The 23,734-nt window shown below is 58.4% G+C and overlaps 13 protein-coding genes across 13 annotated transcripts; 6 read left to right on the plus strand and 7 right to left on the minus strand.

Moving 5' to 3' along the window:
• Window positions 1-805: 805 nt before the first annotated feature.
• Window positions 806-2,701, plus strand: BBBOND_0306480 (MYOSIN LIGHT CHAIN KINASE domain containing protein, putative; the record flags this gene model as incomplete). Its single annotated transcript, XM_012913476.1, has 1 exon — window positions 806-2,701. One exon carries the CDS (start codon window positions 806-808, stop codon window positions 2,699-2,701), a length of 1,896 nt encoding a protein of 631 aa, XP_012768930.1.
• A 311-nt stretch (window positions 2,702-3,012) lies between these two features.
• Window positions 3,013-3,897, plus strand: BBBOND_0306490 (membrane-associated calcum-binding protein, putative; the record flags this gene model as incomplete). The annotated part of the gene is made up of 1 exon (XM_012913477.1): window positions 3,013-3,897. The coding sequence occupies one exon, from the start codon at window positions 3,013-3,015 to the stop codon at window positions 3,895-3,897; it is 885 nt and encodes a 294-aa protein (XP_012768931.1).
• A 295-nt stretch (window positions 3,898-4,192) lies between these two features.
• On the minus strand, window positions 4,193-5,130 carry BBBOND_0306500 (ribosomal protein S4e, putative; the record flags this gene model as incomplete). The annotated part of the gene is made up of 2 exons (XM_012913478.1): window positions 4,193-4,972; window positions 5,089-5,130. The coding sequence occupies 2 exons, from the start codon at window positions 5,128-5,130 to the stop codon at window positions 4,193-4,195; spliced, it is 822 nt and encodes a 273-aa protein (XP_012768932.1).
• An 813-nt stretch (window positions 5,131-5,943) lies between these two features.
• Window positions 5,944-6,611, plus strand: BBBOND_0306510 (hypothetical protein, conserved; the record flags this gene model as incomplete). Its single annotated transcript, XM_012913479.1, has 3 exons — window positions 5,944-6,150; window positions 6,192-6,339; window positions 6,376-6,611. 3 exons carry the CDS (start codon window positions 5,944-5,946, stop codon window positions 6,609-6,611), a joined length of 591 nt encoding a protein of 196 aa, XP_012768933.1.
• Window positions 6,612-7,988: 1,377 nt separating this feature from the next.
• On the plus strand, window positions 7,989-9,503 carry BBBOND_0306520 (protein kinase domain containing protein, putative; the record flags this gene model as incomplete). Its single annotated transcript, XM_012913480.1, has 2 exons — window positions 7,989-9,323; window positions 9,429-9,503. 2 exons carry the CDS (start codon window positions 7,989-7,991, stop codon window positions 9,501-9,503), a joined length of 1,410 nt encoding a protein of 469 aa, XP_012768934.1.
• Window positions 9,504-9,822: 319 nt separating this feature from the next.
• BBBOND_0306530 (core histone H2A/H2B/H3/H4 family protein, putative) lies at window positions 9,823-10,134 on the minus strand (the record flags this gene model as incomplete). Its single annotated transcript, XM_012913481.1, has 1 exon — window positions 9,823-10,134. The coding sequence occupies one exon, from the start codon at window positions 10,132-10,134 to the stop codon at window positions 9,823-9,825; it is 312 nt and encodes a 103-aa protein (XP_012768935.1).
• Window positions 10,135-10,463: 329 nt separating this feature from the next.
• BBBOND_0306540 (new-TRIOSEPHOSPHATE ISOMERASE, putative) lies at window positions 10,464-11,214 on the minus strand (the record flags this gene model as incomplete). The annotated part of the gene is made up of 4 exons (XM_012913482.1): window positions 10,464-10,834; window positions 10,876-10,951; window positions 10,989-11,054; window positions 11,098-11,214. 4 exons carry the CDS (start codon window positions 11,212-11,214, stop codon window positions 10,464-10,466), a joined length of 630 nt encoding a protein of 209 aa, XP_012768936.1.
• A 547-nt stretch (window positions 11,215-11,761) lies between these two features.
• On the minus strand, window positions 11,762-14,028 carry BBBOND_0306550 (hypothetical protein, conserved; the record flags this gene model as incomplete). Its single annotated transcript, XM_012913483.1, has 7 exons — window positions 11,762-11,868; window positions 11,911-12,256; window positions 12,418-12,487; window positions 12,553-12,748; window positions 12,789-12,895; window positions 12,934-13,329; window positions 13,370-14,028. The coding sequence occupies 7 exons, from the start codon at window positions 14,026-14,028 to the stop codon at window positions 11,762-11,764; spliced, it is 1,881 nt and encodes a 626-aa protein (XP_012768937.1).
• A 321-nt stretch (window positions 14,029-14,349) lies between these two features.
• On the minus strand, window positions 14,350-15,905 carry BBBOND_0306560 (hypothetical protein; the record flags this gene model as incomplete). The annotated part of the gene is made up of 10 exons (XM_012913484.1): window positions 14,350-14,655; window positions 14,678-14,723; window positions 14,849-15,001; window positions 15,038-15,130; window positions 15,170-15,221; window positions 15,369-15,435; window positions 15,480-15,546; window positions 15,591-15,677; window positions 15,718-15,781; window positions 15,818-15,905. 10 exons carry the CDS (start codon window positions 15,903-15,905, stop codon window positions 14,350-14,352), a joined length of 1,023 nt encoding a protein of 340 aa, XP_012768938.1.
• A 149-nt stretch (window positions 15,906-16,054) lies between these two features.
• Window positions 16,055-17,143, minus strand: BBBOND_0306570 (THO complex subunit 3; the record flags this gene model as incomplete). The annotated part of the gene is made up of 1 exon (XM_012913485.1): window positions 16,055-17,143. The coding sequence occupies one exon, from the start codon at window positions 17,141-17,143 to the stop codon at window positions 16,055-16,057; it is 1,089 nt and encodes a 362-aa protein (XP_012768939.1).
• Window positions 17,144-17,322: 179 nt separating this feature from the next.
• BBBOND_0306580 (RING FINGER, putative) lies at window positions 17,323-17,691 on the plus strand (the record flags this gene model as incomplete). Its single annotated transcript, XM_012913486.1, has 2 exons — window positions 17,323-17,457; window positions 17,524-17,691. 2 exons carry the CDS (start codon window positions 17,323-17,325, stop codon window positions 17,689-17,691), a joined length of 303 nt encoding a protein of 100 aa, XP_012768940.1.
• Window positions 17,692-17,710: 19 nt separating this feature from the next.
• BBBOND_0306590 (phospholipid-translocating P-type ATPase, flippase family protein, putative) lies at window positions 17,711-21,694 on the minus strand (the record flags this gene model as incomplete). The annotated part of the gene is made up of 1 exon (XM_012913487.1): window positions 17,711-21,694. The coding sequence occupies one exon, from the start codon at window positions 21,692-21,694 to the stop codon at window positions 17,711-17,713; it is 3,984 nt and encodes a 1,327-aa protein (XP_012768941.1).
• Window positions 21,695-22,422: 728 nt separating this feature from the next.
• Window positions 22,423-23,728, plus strand: BBBOND_0306600 (membrane protein, putative; the record flags this gene model as incomplete). The annotated part of the gene is made up of 4 exons (XM_012913488.1): window positions 22,423-22,540; window positions 22,578-22,667; window positions 22,706-23,130; window positions 23,171-23,728. 4 exons carry the CDS (start codon window positions 22,423-22,425, stop codon window positions 23,726-23,728), a joined length of 1,191 nt encoding a protein of 396 aa, XP_012768942.1.
• Between the last annotated feature and the right edge of the window lie 6 nt (window positions 23,729-23,734).

A 23,734-nucleotide genomic window follows, 5' to 3' on the forward strand; every position in this document is an offset into this window, starting at 1 on the left:
ACCTAAAACGGCTAACCGCATGGAATATGCGCCTTCTAAGCGTGTGGATAACGCGAAATGCCGCTGTGTCACACTGACGACGCAACACGCCGGCCACAACGGCACCTGAACAGGCGCGGTATGCTGCGAAGGCAATAGCAGAAAGCGGCGGCGTATATTTCAACCAAATGTGGTGATACAGATGGCTTTTAACAACACAAGTGGCTGTGTAAACCGTAAGCAGTGAACTGCGGTCAAAGGTGCAAGTGTGTCGCCATTCCTCAGCAGATTCCTAGGCGGAGTAACCGGCGATGTCGTTATTCAAAACCTAGCCACATCGTACTTCGCCGCACCGGTCGAATGCAAATTACGACGTGAAATTAAGGAGCATGTGCCCGTGAACGAAGGCCGCTAACGACGGATCACGTAACGTCGCCTAGTGGTATGTGTGACCCCGGTACTGCTGGCGCTGAAAGTCTTTGAATTCCGCAGCCCAAAGTGCCACGAAACCTACTACTGTAAATATAAATCGCGCGTAATTTTAGTGGCACAGCGGAAGGTGTATATCTGTCGGCACGTGTACTCCGCGGTGAGACCTTGACGCTCTGATTGCAACCCTCCAATGCGAGAATCAGAGCCAGTAGTGTTACCGATGCGCGCCATGGATTAGTGATAGCTCTAATATGACCGCTCAGTGATTTCAAGACGCGGAAGGTGGCTCTTCTGCGGACGAGGCTGAACGTCCGGCGTTCATCCGCCCGTTCTCGAATGGGAGTGGATCCAAACGACCAGCGGCTGAATATATTGTAGATCAATCGGCGTCGTCATGGCCCAGTCGAATCAGGGCCCCGCCATCGTCGTGATCCAGAATGGGATGGCTAGCAAAAAGAGCTGGAAGGAATGGTACGGGTCGTCCTGGATCCGGTACATGGCCTTCGCATCCGTTGCGATGTGCATGTACCTGCCGGACCAGGTCACCACGGTGGCTTCGAAGCACCTCACCGTCGCCCTGAACATCCCGTCGGCGAACACCGGAGTGTACTGCACGAAGCTCTACGCCACGAAGACGCTCGTCAACTTCATCGGTTCTTTGATCACGGTGGGGGTGCAAATGCTGTTCACCAAGCACATCACCACCATTAGCTGCATCAGCATGGTGTTGATGGGCATTACCAGGATCGCTCTGGTTGTTTCGTTCTTCCTGCCCAACGCTGCGGTGGGATTCTACATCACGTTCATCGTGCACTCGTTCGTCAGGGGGTCGTTCGAAAGCACGTTCTACCCCCTCGGCGCTGACGACATGAGCACCATCTCCCTCTCCTTCAAGGGGTCGAAGGTGGCGTTGTGGGCGATCCAGGTGCTCATGGACGTCATCATCGCCGAGCAGGCCACGTGGATGATCGCGAGCCACTTGGTCATCATGCTGCTGATAACGTTATTGGCTACTGTGGTTTGGATCGTGCACTGCAAATTCAAGGATGCGCAAAGCGAAGAGTCGAATGCAGTTGAGGAGAAGGAAGAAACAGAACAGGCTGAACACAAAGCTCAACCTGTGGCTGAAAGTGGTCAGCCAGGAAAGGGGGCAGATGGTGGTGCATCGGAGCCTGCGGTAAGCACTAAGCCTGCAGAAACACCAAAGCCGTTGAGTACTACTAAGCCAGCGGAAACACCGAAGCCGTTGGGAAATGTGAAACCAGCGGAAACGCCGAAACCGGTTGCAGCAGATACTTCATCGGGAACGAGTGCCGAGCTAAATGGTGCGTCGGTATCGCAAGATGCATCGCCTTCTGAACCGAAGTCATCTGATGCTAAAACTGAGGAAAAGAAGGACGAAAAGGACGCTACGGGTGAAAAGGCGCCGTCGGCCTTCAAGGCCTTCCTGATGCGCCTGGTTGGCATGAGGCCGGTGAAACCCAAGGAGCACCAGCGGTGCCAAAACGGCTGCTGCAACCTGTCGGAGAAGCTGGTGGTCAAGCGGGACCTGACGATGTGGCAGGTGATCAGGCGGGTGATTTCGCCGTTCTTCATGTGCGTGTGCGGGTGGCCCCTGAAGAACTTTTTCATCCCCGGCCTTCTGCCGTACACGCTGGTTGACCGGAGCCTGTGCCACCCGATCAACATCGTGCGCATGTTCTTCACCTTCATCGTGACGTTCGTGATCCACTTCATGAAGGTCAACATCGAGTCGATGGGGAAGCCCTGGGGGAGGGCGCCGCGTGGCTGGCACATGGCGTGGCTCTTCTTTATCCCCACAGTGGCCTGTATGCCGTTCATCTACATCGCACTGCACTACCCGCAGGGCGTGATCTTCCAGAGGCTGCACGACAACCCGCTGAACGTCGGCATCCTCAGCGTCATGATGTCCGGCAGCACCACCATCATCGACACCATGGGCTACATCGGCATCTCGGCGTGCTCCAAGAACGACCAGGGCGAGCGCGGAAACAACTCCGTGCGGTTCATCGCGATAAACTCGTTCGTCATGCAGCTCATCGCGTCCTTCACCTATCGCATGAGCGCCGGCTACCAGATCATCAGGAGGAAGTACGTCGACGATGTCACGAACTCCGCGCCTACGGACGACATGAGCTGGATCGCCGGTCTGTGGTTCTGGATCTCGTCGACGCTGTCGCAGTCCGGCTACGACTTCGTCCACGAGTTCGACGGTAACATCAGGGAGTTTGTGAACGACAGCAGCCAAGTCGCCGCACCCGCGTCTTAGATGTAAACTACTTGTCGTGCAATCCCCTGTACAGATCGCGCTGAGCGCCTGAAATGGCTAAGCCTTGTTTAAGTACCTGTGTGTGTCATACACACACCTAGCCCAGCTCGTCGCTGAGGCTGTGTTAACGGCGCAATAACTTCCCGCCTAATTGTCTCGAACACGTAAGGTTGCGAGCCGTCGCCGTTGCGCACCGCTGCCGGTCTGGTCGCCGCTGGGTTGGGTTGCGCCGCCGCCGGGCTGACGGTCTGAGGGGAGCCGTCTACACACCACTTTAATTCCCTGTGTAAAAGACACGTGAGCCCGATAAAATGAAGGCTGTTTGCGCGTTTGCAGTGCTGTTAGCCCTGGCTGTGCCGGCGGCCGCCTGGGTTGCCGAGGACGGCGAGGAGCACGGCGCCGAGGACCACCCCGCGGGGCTCTCGCGCGAGCAGGTGGAGGCCAAGATGGGCAAGCTGTTCGGCATCATCGACGACAACAAGGATGGGCTGATCGTCACCGAGGAGCTCGAGAAGTTCAACAGCAAGAACCTCCAGAGGGTGCAGAATATGCAGCTCGAGCAGGAAATGCAGATGGTGGACAAGAACAAGGACGGCCTGATTGACTTCGAGGAGCTGAGCCTGACGTTCCCTCCGGACGCGGGCACCCCCGACGACTTCATGGAGGGGCTCAACCGCAGGTTCAACATTGCGGACAAGGACGGCGACGGGAAGCTCACGAAGGCGGAGATGCACATCCTGCTGAACCCCGCGCACGACGAGGCGATGCTCGAGCTCGAGATCAAGGAGATCATGCTGACGCACGACAAGAACGGCGACGGCCTGATCTCGACGGACGAGTACGCCGCGACCAAGGGCGACGACGAGAAGGAGGACGACTTCCTTGAGATCGAGTTCAAGCCGTTCGACCTGAACGGCGACGGGCTGCTGTCGTCGCAGGAGCTGGTGCTCGCGTTCAAGGAGGAGGCCACCGAGGACGTGGAGACCAGCCTGGAGGACGTGATCGCCATCCTCGGCACCGACCCCGTCGACTACGCCATCTGGATGAAGTACGCGCTCGAGCTGTCCACGAGCTCCGTCACCGACCACGGCGAGCTCCTGAGGTTCCCCGGCGACTACGACCTGGACCTCTCCGACGAGACCCGGGAGCGCAAGGGCCAGGAGGGCGCGAGCGACTACCCGTCGTCCGAGCTGTGATGCGTGTTTCGAGCGACTAACGAACTTGTCAGTAACTCAACAACTAGCTCGTAGATAATTGTCCGACTGCACATTTGCCCTGACCCGTTTGCCGTGCCGGCCGCGGCACCGCCCGGCGGCCGCGCATACCCGCTACACAAGACGATCCAGCGACGCCAATAACGCACAAAGCACACGCCACTACCACACCATGAACCGCCTCACCCGCCAGCCTCAAAGAGCACGCTGCGGTGAGCGGCGCCAACACCGCGCAACACAAAGCCGAAGCTGTAGTTTAGAGCTTAAGAAAAGTCGGTTAGTGGGCGCGCGCCAGCCTCTGCGCACGGTCCTCGATGATCGACTTCTTGATACCGCGGTCCTTCGGGAGCGACACGTAGTTGTTGGTGCCGACGCCGATCACGAAGACGTTGGAGCTGCGGGTGGAGAAAGTGTTGCCCACCTCGTCGCGCACGTGGATCAGGTCGAAGCTGCCGGGGTGCTTCTCCTTGTGGACGATGGTGCCCACACGGCCCTGGTTGTGACCTCCGGTGACCATGACGAGGTTGCCGACCTCGAACTTGAAGAACTCGATGACCGAGCCGGTCTCGAGGTCGATGCGCAGGGAGTCTCCGGGCTTGACATCGGGGTGGATGCAGCGGATGGTGCGCCCGTCGTGGGTCACGGCGACGCCGACCTCCTTGGGCCCGATGAAGGTCTTCTTCACCCTGCAGAGCTTGTAGGTGGCCTCCTCAGCGGTGATCTTGTGCGGGACGAAGCGGCCCTTGGTGTCGTACAAGAGGCGGAAGTGCTCGTTCGTGCGGTCCAGCGAGACCACGTCCATGAAACCGATGGGATAGGTGATGTCGGTGCGCACCTTGCCGTCGACGCGGACCACCTTCTGCATCACGATCAGCTTGACCTCGTCGTAGGTCAGGGCGTATTTCAGACGGTTCCTCAAGAGCAGCATCAGGGGCAGGCACTCCGTGGACTTGTGAGGTCCTGGCGATGGCTTCGGGGCGTAGCGACCGCTCAACTTGTCCAAAAGCCAGTGAGAAGGCGCGTTGATGCGCTTCATATGCTTCTTTATACCGCGACCCTACGCAACGTATGAGAAGCCAGCGAAAACGCACGGCACGCAAACACACTCGCGGACCACGCACAGCAATAAAATCGAACACGCAGCACGTAGCCGCGCGGCGGCCAAGCAAACACGGAACAACGAAAAGGTGAGCAGCTGGGGGACGCGCCTACCATCTTGAACTATCGGCTGGGTTAATCAAGGGACATTTGTCGGACAGACGCCAGTTCCTAATAGGCGATTACTAAGCTGAGGAATACGATGTGGATTAAACGCGGCGCAAACCCGGAGAGCGGCAACTACCCCGTCATGGGGAAGTGTTGGGCCACACAGGGAGGCACGTTGCGCGAAGCCGCGGCAGCCGACGGCTTACAGACAATACACCACTACCAACATTTTGCGGAGTCTTACGCGTGCTAGCACGCATTTTGGTGGTGGAATTTCGCGCTCGGTGACCGATAGACGGTGAGCACGGCGGGCGCCGTATTAATGACGCTAAAGCGTACTCCTAAAGGCTGTTATGCTTCAAATATATTCGTTGTTAACTGCATTGCGGCTTTTGTGTGTTCCCGTTATAGTTTATGGCTAACGTCATGGTGATGTTGTCGGACGCCAGACGCTGATGGAGCCTGCCGCTCACATACCATCACCAACGTATGGCAGAAACACCCTCACCGCAATCGGCAAAACGCCAGAAACGTGAAAACGAATTTGTTGGTACCAGCTGTAGCGCTATTATGACATTTCACATCGCACTGGGCATATCGACGTCTTCCCTATATGACGGCCTCACTAACGATCACCGTTCCGTGCAAAATGATGGTGAGCACGTATCGAGTCGTTAATTGGTGTCGATATTGCGCGGTTAATCTCGTTGAAGCACCTTTATAGCGCGACGCGCTCTGTGGCGTCCTAAGACGTTAGTACGTTGGGTAGATCACAACCAGACGCCGAATCCACTAGCAAACGCATCTCTGTATTTCATAAAAATGAAAAATGCGGATTCTTTCGCCTCCGACACGGAGGACTCGCCGGCCGATATCGCCAACATCCATCGCAACGTACTAAACCCTGAACTGGAAAAAGAGGTCGAAGACGCGTTTGCGCTCTTCGACAGGGACGGCAATGGACAAATTGATTTTTTCGAGTGCCAAGCGGCGTTCAGAGCCCTCAGGCTTAATGCAAGTCGCGACGCGGTACGTGCGCACACACCGACGAGGATTCCATCCCGGATCAGGTCACAACCATGTTCGCAGAGATAAACAAGGGTCAGCATGATGCCATAACACTCGCTGATTTCAAGACGCTGGTTCTAAAGGTCATCCACAAGAGGTATACCGCCGGAGAGGCGGCGAAGATATTTGCGTTGCTAGAAGATGGTTCGGGTAAGAGGTTACGCCGCAAAGCGCAATGCCATGTAGGCAAAATCACAATGGACAGCTTAAGAGCCGTAGTAGCAGACCTTGGTAGGGGTTATCCGCTGTGGAATCTGACAGTCGCCGTAGGCAGCTCGATCGATGACGAAGATCTCGGGCTGATGATCTCCGAAGCGTCCGGCAGCAAAGACTACGTGACCTACGAAGACTTCAGGAAGGTGCTAAAGGCAGCATGGCGGGGTGATGCGATGGATCGTATGGAAGATGCGACCCAAATGTAGTACAGTATGGAAATCATGTATCGGGGAAAAGGCGCGACGGATACTAGCGCGGAAAGCGCTGCAACTCCCCAAACAGCGCGAAATGGATGGGATAGTATAACACCCAATAAAATATGTGGCTCATCAACGGATGTAACACACATGGCACACATCGACGGATGCGCAACACATCATGGCAACAGTGGGTGTTTCCGACCTGGATACTTCAAGGAAATAAATTGAACACGTGACACGGCGATGCTCGCCCACAGTATTGTACGTGTCCATGGTTTTCTAACTGTCAGTGCTTAAGGCTACCAATCGCATATCTGTGCGGGCTGTATGAACGACAAATTCTAGTCAACCACCCTGTTACACAGTATCGCTCTTATTTAGTCGCTGTAAACCACCGTAGAAGCCGCAAAGCGCTGACCGCGGAGGCGACCCCAGCTCGAGCGTCCTACCTCTCGGAGGATGGCGCATGAGGCATGTACGTCTCCACTCCCAAAAAAATCCCCTCGACTGGCACCGACGGCAAAAATTGCCGTTTCGCAAAGTCGAGTGGAGTTTGTTTTTGACGCTTAGAGCCGTAAAGAAAACGGGAGCCGTATTCCGACGACGGCCGACTCGTGGCGCGATACGGATGCGACCGTTTCCAGGCCAAACCGGAGAAAGGATCACCAAAACGCTTATATTTAATTTCACTAAACATAGGACAAGCGGACAATCGAGCGGAGTAGACCAAGGAGCTCTGCACCTAGATGCAACGTCGCGCGAAGCACTGTCAAGGGCACATGCTAGGAGAGGCGGCGGTCACAAGTCGCTGGAGGCTCGCACACTTACGCGGATTCTGCAAAAACTGCAGAGGGGGCAGACTTGTTGCTGCCCGTTAGGGACCTTTTCAACCTAGTGCGGAACTGCACTGGCTCCCGCAGGCCGAGCGCAGCGAAGGCTGCCAACACGCTCGGATGCGCGATAGGAGGTAATCGCATTGTCGGCTTTATGCAACAAAAGATCAAGCCATTGTAAACCTGAAGAGGTAGGTACTTACTCGGTGAGCGATGTGTAGCCCAAAGGCCGCTGTCAGGAGTGCCTCGGTCGGAGCCGGCTTTGGCGCTTCGTGATCACCAGGCGTGTCAACGCGCGCTTGTATTAGCGTGCCTATGCCATGCCTGGGTGAATATTCTGTTTTTAAGCCAGCGATGTTTTCGCCTGCCTGTGTGTCAGGCGTTTGCCCATGTAGGGGGTCTACCACTCCTTTTGAGGGCGGTATTTGCCTCCGCCAGGAGGCGGCGATGCCGATGCTTTCATGGTTGCAGCATATCCGGTGTTGTTTGGCTTCGAATGTTTTGTTTTTATTCTTGTTTTTAATGAATTTGCAGGTATTGTTTTGTAGAAATGCAGCAGAACACGGCGACCGCGGGCTGCAAGGCGCAGCTCAAGGAGCCCTGTTACTCCACCCAGCGACGAGATGCGTCCAGCAGAACGTCGACGTTAGACAGCGAGTCCTACTTCTACGATTCTTGTCCTGGAGGCGACATGTACCCTTCGGGTATGAAGAGGATCCGCAGGCTGTCCGCAGGAAGCAAGTTGTCTGCCTACTATTACATAGGTTCTGAGCTACGCGTTTGCGCTGATTGCAACAAAAAGAGCACGTCGAGGCCCGTGCTGAGGGACATCATCGACCGGAGAACCGGAGAACCCAAGGTGCTTAAAATCATATCCAAGTCGAGGCTGCCGCCTGGACCGGATGGACTCGTCAATTGGAGGATGTTGTGCGAGAAGCTGCTCAACTTCGAGCCGTGCGCGAACATCATGCGCGTTGAGCAGGTGTGGGAGTCCGAAACCAGTTTCTATGTGGTCACGGAGAAGCTGGTGGGGGGTGAGCTCTTCGAGTTCCTCCTGAAGGAGAAAGTCATTCCCGAAGATATTTGCAAGTACATCATGAAGCAGATCATCCAGGCTGTGGAGCTGCTGCATAATAGGAATATGCTGCACCGCGACATAAAGCCGGAGAACATCATGTTCCGCAACCCGACCAACTCCGCACTCCCCGTGCCGGAGCGGTACGAGCTGGTTCTCATCGACTTCGATACCTGCAAAATGATGGACAACGCGAACTCAGAAAACATCGAGATCGTCAACGGGAAGAGGAGGCTCGTTGGTACCTACGGCTACCTCGCGCCGGAGATCCTGAGGGGGGAGGAGTACTCCACCGCCTCGGACATGTGGTCCATCGGCATTGTACTATACATCCTCATGACGGGAGTGCCACCGGTGTCCATGGAGAAAATGTACGACGCGAAATCGAGTCACGCCGTGCTCACGGCTGCGGAAACGAACGGAATTGATTTTAACATGCCACCGCTCATCGAGTTCCCGCTGGCCAGGGACCTGTGCCGCAGGCTCCTGAGCTTCGACAGGAACAAGCGCATCGCAAGCGCCACCGACGCCCTCGCGCATCCGTGGCTCGTGGGTCTAACCAGCATCTTCGACAGGAGACTCAAGATAAAGAACTACTCCATGGGCGGCAACTCGCAGGACCGGCGTCACGGTCCTGCTGACAGCGCGCCAGGCGGCCACATCCGCGCGCTCTTCGGCAAGAGCTCGGCCAAGGGCGGCAACCATGAAACTAGCAGCTCCAGTACCAAGGCGGAGGGCACACGCAAGATGCCCCTGCTCGAGTGCGACACTGCCGCCGAATCACCCAGAAGCAAGAAGCGTGCCTGCATGGTGAGGCAATCGCCGCAACGGCAGTGCCGAGGCTCTCCGCGACAGGATCACATAATCAGCCCCTCCGCAGCCGTAATTCTGTGCTAACAGATCAAACTAATGCAGCTGTACAGTGTCGCAGTGAAAAGCACTGTAATACAAAAACATCCATCAATAAAACGCAGTTGTTTTTTCTTTTGAAATGATACATGTGTATAGCGGCGTTGTATGGCGAAATAAGCAGTTATTCCACAAACACAGGCGCGGCTTTACGCTACCCCTGCTGACCGGCTTGATAAACCGCTCGACTTGACGGACCACCAAACGCGACCGGCAACATAAACCTGTACATCAGCCAGGCCCCAAACCGCAAGATGAAGCAATATGCAATATTGACTAAAATGTGCTAGAGATTCATTAAAAGAATTAACAGGATGTTTGGTTTCAAGTGAAACCTAATTTTGAGCGAGTTGATGAATTGAGAGATCTTCTTGTTTACTTCAAACGGTTAACATCGAGTCTAACCACCGAAACCGTAAAGGGTACGGCCCTGCCTCTTGAGGGAGTAAACAATGTCCATAGCAGTCACAGTCTTCCTGCGGGCGTGCTCGGTGTAGGTGACGGAGTCCCTGATGACGTTCTCAAGGAAGACCTTGAGCACACCACGGACCTCCTCGTAGATCAGACCGGAGATACGCTTGACACCTCCCCTACGAGCAAGACGACGGATGGCAGGCTTGGTGATACCCTGGATGTTATCACGCAAGACCTTGCGATGACGCTTGGCGCCACCCTTTCCCAAACCTTTACCACCCTTTCCGCGACCAGACATTTTCAACAAGTTCGTGGATGAGTCAGAAAAACGAGACACAGAAACTTGTGGAAAAGTGTGACTGACCACACACGGCCGCTACGCCCGACGCGAGCCCAACTGGGGATGTGCAGAAATTCCGCGTCCCCCACAGCCGCAAACGCCTACGCGACGCCTCGACGCGGGCGGTGCAGCTAGCGGTTCGGACCGAGCGGTACCCTTTCCGACGGTGTCTAGGCCCATAAATATATGCACACCGTGTTCCCGGCACATCGGCGAAGTTCCGGCTGAAAACCGTGCTGTCTACTCTACGTTTACCGAAAAATAAAACTGCGTGTTTATATGGCTGTTTATATGGTCTCCAGAAGTGGCTCGAATTCCGGGTGTTGCCACAGCCGACCCACCATGATGCCGTCGACGTTAGGCTGACGGGTGTACAGGCTGGCGTTGGAGCGGTCGACGGACCCGCCGTAAATGAAGCGGGACCGCGTTACGTTGCACTTTGCCATGCTTTTAATGCTCGTGATGGTTTCGTTGACTTCCTCGGGCGCGGCGGGGCGATCGGTGCCGACGCAGCCGCCCGGCTCGTACGCTATCACCAACCGGTCGTCGGAATCCGTTATGCCCGTGCATATGTCCTGTGAATTATTAAGTGTAACTGCTTTGTGGCTTGCCTCTAGCTGCTGGATGACGTAGTTGGTGTCGCGGCCGCCGGACTCCCCTGAGCAGCATTAGCGCTGTTTGCTCCACTGCGATGCTTACCGATACATACTATCACCTTCAAGCCGGCGGCTAGTGCGGCCTTCAGCTTGCGGTTGATGAGCTCTCTCCTCTCGTCCTGTGGCAAGTTCGCGACTCTTACACATGTGACCTACGATCCCGAGGGGTCCGCCGCCACGGCGTTCGGAGTGCCCAATTATAGTCCATTCTATGTCCATGTCCTGTTGTTGATGAGCAATGTGGGCGTTGGCAGCGACCACCTACCTTTAGAAGGCCGGCCGTCACTTCACCGGTGAACGGTCCTGCCGCCGAGGACGCTGCACTCACGTCCTGGCTGCAAACGACGCACGAAGAGCCGGCAGATTTGTACTCCGCTACCATCTCGCGCAGGAATACGGGGCATGGCGCCGTCAACAGCTACACCCAGTCATTCCGCCAATAGGCACCTACACATACCTGCACATTAGAGGGGACGCGAAGGTTGGCGAAACGCCGGATGTGGTCCGGCGCCGTAGAAGCTGTAGGGTAGCATTTCCAGTTGCATACGACCAGGGTGGAAGGAGCGCCTTCCGGCGACGTTGCGGCGGGGCCGCTCCGATGTGCGGAAAAACGGGCCGGTCGGGACGCGCTATTCAACCTTGATGGCGCGGCTCCGCCATTCTAAGCGGGTGTTAGAGTGAACAGTCAGGTCTAACCGAAAGGAAGGACGCGCTACGACGTAGGCAAGCATTAGCAGCAGTCATGGACGACACCACGCTACATCCAGACAAGCAGAAAATTAACACCAGCGAGAGTACGTGTCCGATGCGGAGCGGCGAGCTCCTCCAACAAACCATGCCAGATTTCAGCGATAAATGAACGGAGTTGGCAGCCTCGAGTCACTCCGACAGCACCCTACGTACACATCACCACAAAAGGCGGGGAAAACCTACATGTCTATGAAATTCGAAATCGATATCTGGTCGCCGTTGCCGCCGGAGCAGTAAACGTTCAAGCAGGCGTCTATTTCGGCGGGGTCAACCAGGAGGCGGCGGCCTGAAGCACATGAGAGCCCAGATGGTCGCAACAGCTACTCACCCAGCTTGTATAGCAGCGACTCGAGGTCCTTGCGACTGACCTTCTCCTGCTTGGGGAAGTGCGCTTGGAGGGACTGCGCGAGCCGCTGGCGGATGACGCCGTCGGTGTAGACCGACGTGGCGAGCGCATACAGGTCCTCCAAAATGAAGCCGCCGCGAATGTCCTCCTCTACACATCGCCCATTAGCGCACTTAGCTGGCGTAAACGTACCCATCTGGAGATAAGACAGCTCGTTACGGGTCAGCGATATGCCGATCGAGGAGAGCAGCGACTTCAGTTCCAGGAACGTCAGACTGCCCTTGCGGCGGCTGTCGAAGAGCCGAAACGCGTACTCGAGCTCTTGGCGCTGAGTGTGTGTCACAGTTGAGGTGGTGGCGGCGCCTACCCTGGCTTTGGAGAGCGCGGCGGCCGGGGCGCTCATCGCGACAGCCGGTGTAGGAGCTTCGAGACGTAGTCAGCTTGCGATGACTGCAGTCACATGATTGCCCAGATGTGTGCAAAACAAACTTCGGTCTTCAGGCGGCGCCACTCCCAATACCTCACCACGCCGACGCGGTGGCCCAACGCCTCCAGGCACCTGAGCAACGGTGAGACCAGTGAGCACGTACGTGCCGCTCTCGAAGCCGCGGCGGCGAAACTAACCTCATCTTCACACGGAGGTTGCTCATGTTGCTGGCGAACTCGATCAGTATGGCGAATTTGCGCTCGGAATCCAAAAAGGGGACCGTGAACGGGCCAACTGTCTGGCTTTCCGCGAAGTTGCTGGACGCACCCTGAAGGATCTTGCGCACCTCCTGGAATGCAGGGGTACCCTGGGTCAACTCGCTTTCGGTCTTTTCTGCGCCACCGATTATCACGAAAGGCTGGTGGTAACCCACCGAACGTGGTGAGGACGTCACGCCACCGAGGGCCCAAATCGAAAGTGACGGGCACCTTCTCCACCTCGAACGAATCCACCGCCTCCTTCAACAACAGCGCGTATTTCCTGGATTCGAGTTTAGCGGGGGAGACAGTTTGACCAACCTGGTGAGGGTTGGCTGGCGCTCCGATATCGCAGTGAGCACGTGAGGCAGCTGCTCGCCGTAACGACGCAGGTACGCGCTCGAGTACGCGAAGTCGACGCAGCCCGATAAATCCCAGTTGCTCTTGTACTCCAGAGAGTCCAGCAGCCGCTCAAGGGCGCTGCGGTCCTCGCGCTCGGAAAGGCAGCCCGCAGCGAGCAGCTGCAGGCGAAGGTGGTCGGCCAGCGAATTGAGGTCCGGCTCAATGGCGGCAAATACCCTCGAGAAGTTCGCGGGGGTCAGGAACTTCAGCTGGCTCAGTCTGTAGCAGGCCTCCGCAAGCTGCGCGGCGCTAAACTGGTCGAGGTTGTCCATGATCAGGGTCGACAGGCGCCGAAGCAAGAACCCCTTCAGCAGCCTGGGGCGTGTTGAAACGGTGTTCGATAAGGCGCACATACCCAGTCTTAGCGAGCGCTCGCAACGTATGCATCACGTCGTTGGCGGTGAACCTGTCCGTCAGCTCGCACAACTTCTCGCACAGCAGCGCGTAGTAGATCTTGTCGCGGGAGCCTCGCTTGTAGGCGGTCTGCAGCGCCAGGTTAAGCGCGTCAGGCGTCGCAGAGTCGATCTCCACAGTCAGCTGCTGCTTGGAGTACTCGAAAATGGACTCCGAGTCGGCCCCCGTGGCGGCAGCGGCGTAGGCCACCTGCGCCAGTTCCCGGGGCTGGCCGCCCTTCTCAACCATGGTGGCGGCGATCTTGGACAACAGCGACCGGCCGCGCTCGGCATTGGCCGGCCCGGTGCCAGGCGCCGAGCTGCCGGACGACTGCACTATCGCCGCAACACGCAGCGCGAAGTTGCCCATGTACGATGAGTTCAGGCTGGGCAGCCGGCTCTCGACCTGGCACAGAATCTCGCCGAAACGGTCGTCAGACAGGGCGCTGCGGCGCTCTGAGACGCCGCTGGCGAGGAACTTGAGCGCGTCGTACAGCTCATGGGTCTCGACGCAGGAGCCCGGCGATAGAAGGCTGTAGCAGTCGTCCGCGCTGCGGAACACCCGCCGCGAGAGCGCTCGCTCGGCCCAACGGGGCGCAGTTATGCGGAGAAAAGACGCCATTTGTTACCACGGCTAACAAAAATTAACGAGGTTGCACCGAACGCCGCACACAGCGCGCTCCGGCTACTGCGTATGTGTGGGAGCGACGGCACTCCAGCTGGCAAGCGATGCCGCCACGTACACGCTGCCGGCACACAGCGCCGACATGTAGAGCCCTCCGCCCAGGTGAGGCACCGGGGAAGCGGTAAAGAACACAGCTGAGCACCAGTGGGTTGTGTAACGGTGGCACTTACTAGGGTCGACGCCGACCAAGCCGCTCCCAAGCAGGCCCCCGTAGACCAGCAGGTCGTTCACGAACGCCATTCCTGCAACCATGTGGACCTATGAACGCCTGTTGGTACCCGACAGGATGATGTACAGCGACGAGCACGCCAGCACTAGCTCCTGGGCGAAGTAGGTGGGCACAACCTTGATCAGAGCCGCCAGTATCAGCTGCGCGTTGTGAATGCCGAACGACGCATCACACACCGATGACACCAGTAGCATGTGCAGGGGGTACAGCACCGGCAGACAGACGGAGACCCAAATTGGCACGTGGGCTCTGCCAACCACCAGGTGCAGCAACCCCAATCCGATGCGGTAAGAAACGTTGGCGAATATGCCGCAGACGCAGAGGATCTCAAACACCTGTAACGCAGCATGTATCCACGATAAACCACGCTTCCATACCCAGCCGATGGGTTCCTTCCGCATGTCTGCACGACTTTGCAATGGGCGGTGAGGCGGGCAACTCACCGCGTGGAAACAGGCGCAGGATCCTCAGTGGTCGCATGGACAGACTATTGTCGCGTTTCAATCGTGCGCATTGCCATTAACCCACCTGTACGCGAAATTCGCAGCGAGACTGCAGCAGATTGAGTGCACCAGGCCCTCGCCAAAAAGCGGCGCCAGAAGGTTGAACACGATGAAGTAGACCGAGAACGTGTTCACCAGCGGGATGTGCTTACGTGCCATCGCACGCCCGGAGTAGAGGCTGCGCAAGTCTCAACGGACGGGCCCGCTAACTCACAATTTGCACGCATGTGGAACCGCCAGCAGATACACCAACAGCGTAGGGATGCTGCTGGTGTAGCGCTGATAGTGCACAGACAGTATTTGCAATCTACGGCGATGTTTCTCAATTTGACGGTGTGGAGCTCACCTGGAGGTGGTGTCCGTCTGAGGTGAACTCTTCGGCGGCTTCACCGAGATCTCTACGGCACGATAAGACAAACACGCATAAAGGCTATTGGACATGCACCGGACTTGCAGCGACATCATATTGTGTTTGAACAAGTGGTGTACGCTGTTTTCACCGAATTGAGTCGGCGGGGTAACGCACGTACTGAGCGTCGACCTACCCGGTGGAGTCACGCCGAGATCCCTGGCGTCCACTTGCCGTTCGCGCGTTAAACGCAACACGCTCTCCTGATTGGCCCATACACAACCGCTTATGCGATAGTGCCACCTACCACATCGGAACGCAGTTTCTCAAGTTCGCCGGGAGAGTCCGAAAGCACAACGACACTGAGCGGGCGCCTGGCATGATGTCGTGACACGAAGTGGCGTACACATTGACTTACGGGGCGGAGCTGATTGCATTAGACAGCGCAGACGACTCGGCGCGTGCGTCCACTTCGGGTGAAACTGTGAGTATGTCGTCAGGGCCCCTAACACAGGTGTTACTGCGGAAGGCAGGAAGGCACACACAGGTGAAGCGACTCCAGGGTAGCCTCGGGCTGGCTTAGACCGGGCAAGGCGCTCGGCCAAAACGCTGGTACCGATTGGTGGTGCTACATTAGCTGCCTACTGGTTTGCTGGCGCGATGCCGCGGCGTCGGCCGGGGAGACGTTGGCGATGTGCAGCGCGAGCAACGCCAGGCGCCAAAAGGGCCACATCGGCGCAGCACACACCGTTCTAGCACGCCTCAACTAGATTAGTTGCGATATTTGCGATAACATTAGCAACAAGTGACACCGGCGTTGCCCACCGGAGAGCCGCACGGCGCCCGCCGGGAGCTGTGGAAGGTCGGCGCAAGCAGCAACGCTCACAACAAACGCACGATTCCAACGGCGCCCGTGGAGCCTGATCCCTTGGGCATGGAGTCGAAGTCGCACGCGTACGCGACGGAGTAACCGCAGGGGGAGAACTGGACATGGGTCACAGCCACTGGCATGCGCACCTGAATATATATCTCGCAGGGATCCGTGCCAGCCACGGTCATGTAGTACTCGTCGCCGGTGGTTGAAGTGTCCGATTGGTTGGGATTGTCGCCGCTGACGTAGAGCGTGTCCTTGGTCCCCCAGGCGAGGAGCATACCGTCGTTGGAGAAGCTCAGGCTGCTCACCTTGCCTTCGAGGCCGGGGAAGGTGCCGACGCACGTGTAGTCATCCGCGCACGAAAACAGGTGCACGGTGTGGTCGCTGCCGCCTGTGGCCAGCAGGTCACGGCTGCTGTTGTACGCAGTCGCCATCACGATGTGAGAGTGCGCCTGCTCGGACGCACGCACCGTCAGGTCGGGTGACAGGATGTCGATGCGCCCGTCGACCTTCTGCAGCACCAACGCATCGGAGGTGTACATCAGCCCGTAGACCTCGGTGGTGAGCGAGATTGCGGAGGACGCTGGCAGCTCGCAGTCGGCGAACGTGGAAACGTCCGCGCACTGCAGATGGTCGCCACGGTCGAGCAGTGCGATCGTGTTGCCGTCCGAGGACCACGCGCCTGCGTACCACGGGTGCTCGAAACCGCTCCAGATGGTGCACTTGAGCACGGGCTCGGATCCGGCGTTTTGTGGCAGCGAGAACACCTTCACGTATGCGCGGGGGGTCTCGCCTCCCTCCATCAGCAGCAGTGCGAACAGATCCGGGTCCTTAGGGTGCGTCAGGACACGCGTGCACCTCACCGAGAGCGCGCAGTGAGCCGTGAGCCCCTCGGTGTCCAGCACGGTGACGCCGTCACGCGACGCCACGTAGAGGCGAGAGCCGCTGCAGTTGTAGCACAGATCCTTCACCTTCGACTTCAGGCGCAGCGCGTCCGAGGGGATCGGCTGCGGCTTTATCGACCGCGGCATGTCGGCAGTCGTCTTCTTCGGCGACGAGCCCGAAAACAGGCGCTGGTTGAGCAGCTGAGTCGCCATCACGCGTCGCACCAGAAACTGCTCCGCCGTCATGGAAGGAGCCGTGTCGCCGACGGCGATATGCATCGAACGATTGCTCATCTCGGAACTCGACGATATTGCGGACTGAGGCGCGCGAGGGCGCCCGAAGCGGCGCGGCGCGGCGGGCGGGCAATGTGTAGCGACACATTCAATGCACAATGGCAACCGAAGCCGCGAAACCGCGGTTTACCATAAAGAAATGGTCGGGCGTCGCGCTCTGGTCGTGGAACATCGCAGTAGACAACTGCGCGATCTGCAGAAATCACATCATGGACCTTTGCATAGAATGCCAGGTAGGACTTCGGCTGCCTGCGCAACGGGCGTCGCCTCCGCACGCTCCACCTCTCAACCTCGTGCAGGCCGCGGGATCTGAGGACGCCACCAACAACGACGACCGGTGCACCGTCGCCTGGGGAGCGTGCAGTCACGCCTTCCACCTGCACTGCATCTCAAAGTGGCTCAAGACGAGACACGTTTGCCCGCTGGACAACACGCAGTGGGACTTCGCCACGAAGGAGGCGACCTAACAGAGAACTTTGCATTAATTCAGTTCATAAAGATCTTGTGGATCGTGCGCTGGATCAGGGCCATCAGCGCGTCGCCCTGGTCGATGGCGAACGCGAACCCCGAGGGTGGAGCTACACGCGGCACGACCGCATTAGCGATGTACGCCACTGAGTTGCGCCGCGACAACGATATGCCGTTGAAGGTGCCGCGCTTCAGCGCGATGGCTATGCGGTTCTCCAGCGACTGGTTGAACACGGCGGTGTAGAAGAGGTAGCCCCAAAACGGGAACAGCGTCACCACCAGGCTTAAGATGATGGCTCCGTAGTAGGCCAGCGACGAGTGCAGCGTCTCGAAGGTGCCCAGGAACACGTGCGCCTCGGGCACAAACGCAAAGGCCGGAACCAGACTCACGATGATCCAGCAGATGATCATTATCGCGGTCTCCCCCCAGACGGAGAAGTGGTTCAGCCAGTACCAGCTCTTCGAAACGAGGCACACGATCCCGTTCACGGCCAGCACGTGGTGCACGTACATCGCCTGCGAGAACAGGCTGAAGCCTAGGTTCAGCGGGGAGCCGTCCCTGCAGTTGACGTCGGTGGTGTCGGTGAAGCTCAGGATGATCAGCACCTCGAACACCGACAGCCACAGGGCGGCCAGCAGGTAGCTCCAGAACGTCACCGGGTCGTACACTCCGCGGCGGTGCTCCAGGCGGCGGTGCCAGCGCTTGGACAGCCAGTTTGACCCCAGGCTGCGCAGCAGGTAGCGCACCAGCTGGTTCACGGGCTTCGTGCTCCACGTGTTGTAGAGAATGGGGTAGCGCGTCAGCAGGGTGTGCGGCACCTCCCGGTCCAGTATCACGTAGAACATCAGCGGGAACGACGTGAAGAACAGATTGATGACCTGCTTGCTCCATGTGTTGAACACGCTCACGCCGCTGAATCCGGTCTGGAAGTTGTAGATCACGTTCACAAAGCTGAAGCTGAAGTTGCGGAATATGCAAAAGTAGAGCAGGAACTTGTTCTTGCGCAGGGCCTCGCGGCCGTGCACAAACAGCAGCTGGCGCAGAAACCGGAACTGCGCTATCGTGAAATCGGCCGAGCGGCACGCCTGGTGGCCCTCTCGGCCGTCTATTCCCACGCCGACGTCCGCCGCGAGGATCATGTCGACGTCGTTCGCGCCGTCGCCAATGGCAAGCGACGTGCCGTACGCGTTGAGCTTGGAGTTGTCGCGGGTCAGCAGGAACTTCTGCTTGTGGGTCATGCGGCACGCGATGACGACTCCGGCGAGCTGCGCCAGCCGGAAGAACTGCGCCTTGAGCTCCTCGTCGGCGTACACGGTCTGCAGGACCTCGCCGGTAACGGTCACGCAGAACTTCGAGAACTCCGGGGCCGAGCTGCGGCGTCTGCGCTGCTGCGGTTCCGGCACTTCCACTGCGCAGATGTTGCAGAACACGGAGCGCACCACCGGCAACTCCGATTTGCTGCCCATCCTTGACGGGCCCACGCAGTTTAAGATATGCATAGCAATTTCACTAGAAACCACGTGAGGGTCGGGGTCGCTCAAGACGGCGTTGCACGTGTCGTCGTCCACGATGTTGGTGGAGCGGCCGATGCTCAGCGCAGTCTCCAGCTTGTCGCCAGTCAGGACCCAAATCAGGATGCCGGCCTCCTTCAGGTCGCGGATCACGTCGCCCACGTCCTCCTGCAGCAGGTCCTCGATGCCTGAGCAGCCCACCAGCTTCATATCACGCTCCATGTCCGCCACCACGTTGGCCACCGCGTCATCGCGGCTCTCGCCGGCCAGCAGCGCCGTGGCGTAGGATTCGTGCCAGGCCTGGTACTCCGGGGCGCTCAGCTCACGGACGGCAAACACCAACGTCCGGAGGCCGACAGTTGCAAAGTCGTGCAACTGTTCCTGTATGTCGGAGACCTTGATGTGCTGGGTGCTGCGCAGCAGCGACAGCAACGCGCTGTCAGCGCCCTTGCACAGCGTGAGGATGCGGCCGTCGCCGCCCTGCACCACGACGCTCATGCACTTGCGACTGGAATCGAACGCAACGGCGTCGAGGATCGTGAACCGCAGCGCCGGCACGTAGCCATCCTCCTTCGACGAGAGCCAGAGCTCGTAGTCCTCCGTGCTCAACATCAGCTTCTGGGCCTCTGGCGTTACCAGGGAGATGTCTATCTCAGTCACCGTCCGGCGGTTCGTAAATACGCACCCGAGCTCCGCTATGCCGTTGAGAAGCGCTAGCTCGTCGGGTGAAGCCGCGTCGTACTCCACGGGCACGTTGTCGATCGCGACCAACCTGGTCGCGCCATCCACGGTCTTCAGCACGCGCTCAGGGCGGCGCTTGATTTCCTCGCCGTTCACCTTGCGTATGACCACGCTATGGCACAAGCTGCCAACCAGCACGAATTCGCGCAGCATCTTGCGTATCTCAGGGTCCTGGCGGTTGTACATGCTCCAGAATTGCTCCCCACACCGGGGCGTCGACACGTTGCCCACAGCGCCGAACCCCAGCGCCTTCAGGGTCATCACGTTCTGCGTCAAAGTGCCCGTCTTGTCCGTGTATATGTGCGTGACGTGGGCCAGGTCTTCGATCAGCTGGTCGCTGCGCGACTCCGCACGCTTGCCGTCGGAGACCATCTCCGGGTTCCAGCGGATCTGCCACGACTCGGCCATGCGGACCACCTCCCACAGAATTATCAGGTCCACCGGGATCATGGCGGCCAGCAGCAGCATCATGCTGCCGCAGGTGACCAGAAACGTGCGCCAGGCGGAGGAGTTGGCGGACACGTGGAGGTAGTCGTGGTCGGCGGACATCGTCAGCTGCCAGTAGACGCCCATCAGGGCCGAGATCAGCACGCACCCGAACATGATGATCATCACAGTGAACATGTTGCGCTGGTAGACGCCCTCGAGCTTGGAGTTCTTGCGCCTGGAGCTGCCGATGGAGCCCTTCAGCAAACGGGTCTGGTGCCCGACGTACACGGCGACGCAATACGCCCACTGCGTGTTCACCATGGACGTCCCTCGGAGCAGCAGCTGGTCGAAATGCAGCTGCACCTTGTGGATTGTGGTGCCGATCTCCGGGAGGCTCTCGGCGGGGTCCCCGCGCAGGGAGGGCATGCTGCGCAGAAGCTTCAAGCGGCTGGCCTGCAACTCATCCGCGTCGTCGTTGGTGTAGTACGCCATGCCCGAAAACGAGTTCAGGTTGTCCGAGGGTGGCTCGCACACGATTTTTATCTGGGCGCGTGCCGCCTCCTCGTCGTTGCGGAACAGCGCGGCCAGCTTGGGGACCACGTGCTTGTACTTCACGTTCGACTCGCCGTCTGCGTTCTTGGTCTCGATGTTGCAGACGCCGTGCTCGTCGCAGCAGTTGAGCAGCACCAGGTCGGACGGGAAGTACTCGTATGCATGTACCTTTACGATGTCGCCGACGCAGATGTCCTGCTGCTTCATCTTCAGCAGCTTGCCGCCGCGGAAGACGTGGACGGTGCGCCCGTTCTCCTCTCGGTCGTTCCGCCACCGCGCCAGGTCCGACGCCAGCTCGCGCGCCACGCAAACGGCCACGACGAACACCACGGGGATCAGGTATGTGGGGAGCCCGTTGGAGTCCGACACCTCCTTGATCAGTTGCAGAAACGACACGCCCAGGAATATCAGGTTGCCCAGCCGGGTCATCTGGAACAGCAGCACGCGGGGAAGGAACGACAGCAACGAGTACTTGGTCGTTCTGATGAAGTTCGACCGCCGCGAGCCGCGGAGGAAGGCCAGGCGGTTGGCCTCATCCGCGGCAGCCTCGGTAGACACGGTCGAATCGTGATCCTTCCGGCGGAAACACCTTTCGAAAAAGTCCAGCAGCCGAGTCCAGTGCCTGCTGAGGAAAGAATCCTGCACTGGCACGTAGAACGGCTCGTACACCGTGCCGCGGTGCTCCGAGTAGTTGGTCACCAGGTACACCTTGCCTTCGTACGGCTCGGATTCCTGTCTGCCAAATAGCCGGCTTAGCCATGGCCACATCTTGACGGAGAGCAGCCGCGATCCAGCGCTGCCGGGACCACTCGCGGTCGCGCTGCGGGATCAGTGGCCGCCAGGTAGTCAGTGGTTACGTCAACACCTAAACGCTTTGATATTCAGCGTCACCATCTGCGTTAAGTTGTGTGTGTAATACACCGCGCCAGAATCCCCGGAGCGGAGCGGCTTTACGGGATGCAGCGAGGACAGACAATGCAAAGATTGCAGAGACGCCACCATCTCCAAAAATACACGCGCGGCAGTGAAAACTATATGTGCGATATGGACGGCATCCGCGCGGCAATATCCGCGTTGATCCCATGCGGCCGTTGAAACTGTGCCATGCTGTATGCAAGATGTTGATTCGACGCAGTAGGCACCGATCTTTACCACCGGCGTGCGAATACGCCATCAAAACGCCGTCTGTGGCGACGATCACAGACGTGCAGCTCACAAAAAATGCGCGGCGCGAAGGTTGTGCCGCGATCGTTACGACATCGCGCGCCATGTCCACACAGGTTACACACGAGCCGTATGTGCGGGTATCCGACCGACGCCCAAGGCCTCGCCAGCTAAGCAGCACACTACGCTGTGTTAATACGCATCAAATAATTGCCGTTGGTGCGCCTTGGTTAGGGCTGGTGCCGGAAACCGTACATTTACGCGCCCCGGGAAGGCCGAAGCGCGGCACACGCAGTGTGACATTAATTTAGAATAGCGTAGGCGCACCAAATATGGTACGTATTAACAGGAAGGTCTTGTGCGCGGCCGCCGCCGTCGCCATCGGACTTCTCCACAGTGTAGAGAGCCAGCCGCAGTCCGCCAACGAGTCTGACTTGAGCGGCAATCCCTGTAAGTGGCCGTTGGGAGATGACACATAGACCCGCAGCTGCGAACGACAACCCGGCCAATGTTGCGGCGCCACGCATCGAGTTCGAGCCCTTCGAAGACGAAGTCGACCCTGAGCTTGAGGCCACCGGTAAGGTCGACGGCACGTGGCCGCAAAGCGCTGCGCAGATGAAGTCAAGGTGCCGCCGAAGAAGCAGGAGTTGTTCGACATGGACCTGATGATGAGTCCGCTGCTCTCCCAGATGCCCAAAAGCTTCAGAAGGCACTACTGCTACTTCCTGTTCTACTGCGTCGGAATGCTGGTGTACGGATGGATTGGGTACGAGACCAACAAGCAGCGGGTCAAGAGGGTCATCGCGGCTCTGAAGCCCGTGCTGCAGGAGAACTTCGCGTTCATCGCCGACGAGCCGCACTGCTACGAAGCGCTGAGGTGGCACAAGTTCCAGGCCTACGCGTCTGGGCGCACGAGCTGTGACCGCCTCTTCATCGATTTCGATCTGGTCAAGCGGCAGTGCATGTGGCACAGGTGGGTCTTCCGCCACATGTTCCGAATGGAGGACACCATGACCATCGAGATGATGCTGCCCAAAATGGTTGGTAAAACAGTCGGTTGCACACGCAAATACGGTTCAGGATTGCATCGTGTTCGCGATCACGCACAAGATGACGAACAAGCTGTTCATCAAGAAGAACCAGGAGGTGGCCAACACCACGTACGTGCTGGACTCGAGCGAACTTCCCCCGACGCACCGGGCCTACATTAACGGCACCGAAAAGTGCTTCGCGAAGTACGCCTCGTACGTCATCGCAGCCTGCCAGGAGTTCATGCCGCACCTCATCCACTTCTACGCTGCCGACGCAGTGCCCGAGGCAGAAGGCTACCGCCAGTGGCGGCAGATCGTTCTGAAGGTGAGGGTGGGCGACGACGACCAGCTGGCTGCCAAGGTGCTCGCGGCGGCCATCCACATCGCCGACTACACGAAGAACTACACCGTCATGGACAAGACACGGGAGGCCATGACGAAGGCCAGGCAGGACATGATCGCAGTGCTCTTCAAGGCGGAAATCAAGCGGCAGAAGGAGGAGGCGAAAGAGGCGAAGGAGGAGAGCAAGCTGACGCCGGAGAAGATCAAGAAACTCGAGAAGAAGGCGTTGGCCAGACCCACACCGCGGGTCAAGGTGATCAGATAACATCAC

Source organism: Babesia bigemina (genome assembly GCF_000981445.1).
Source record: "Babesia bigemina genome assembly Bbig001, chromosome : III".
In the NCBI taxonomy this organism is placed as follows: domain Eukaryota; phylum Apicomplexa; class Aconoidasida; order Piroplasmida; family Babesiidae; genus Babesia; species Babesia bigemina.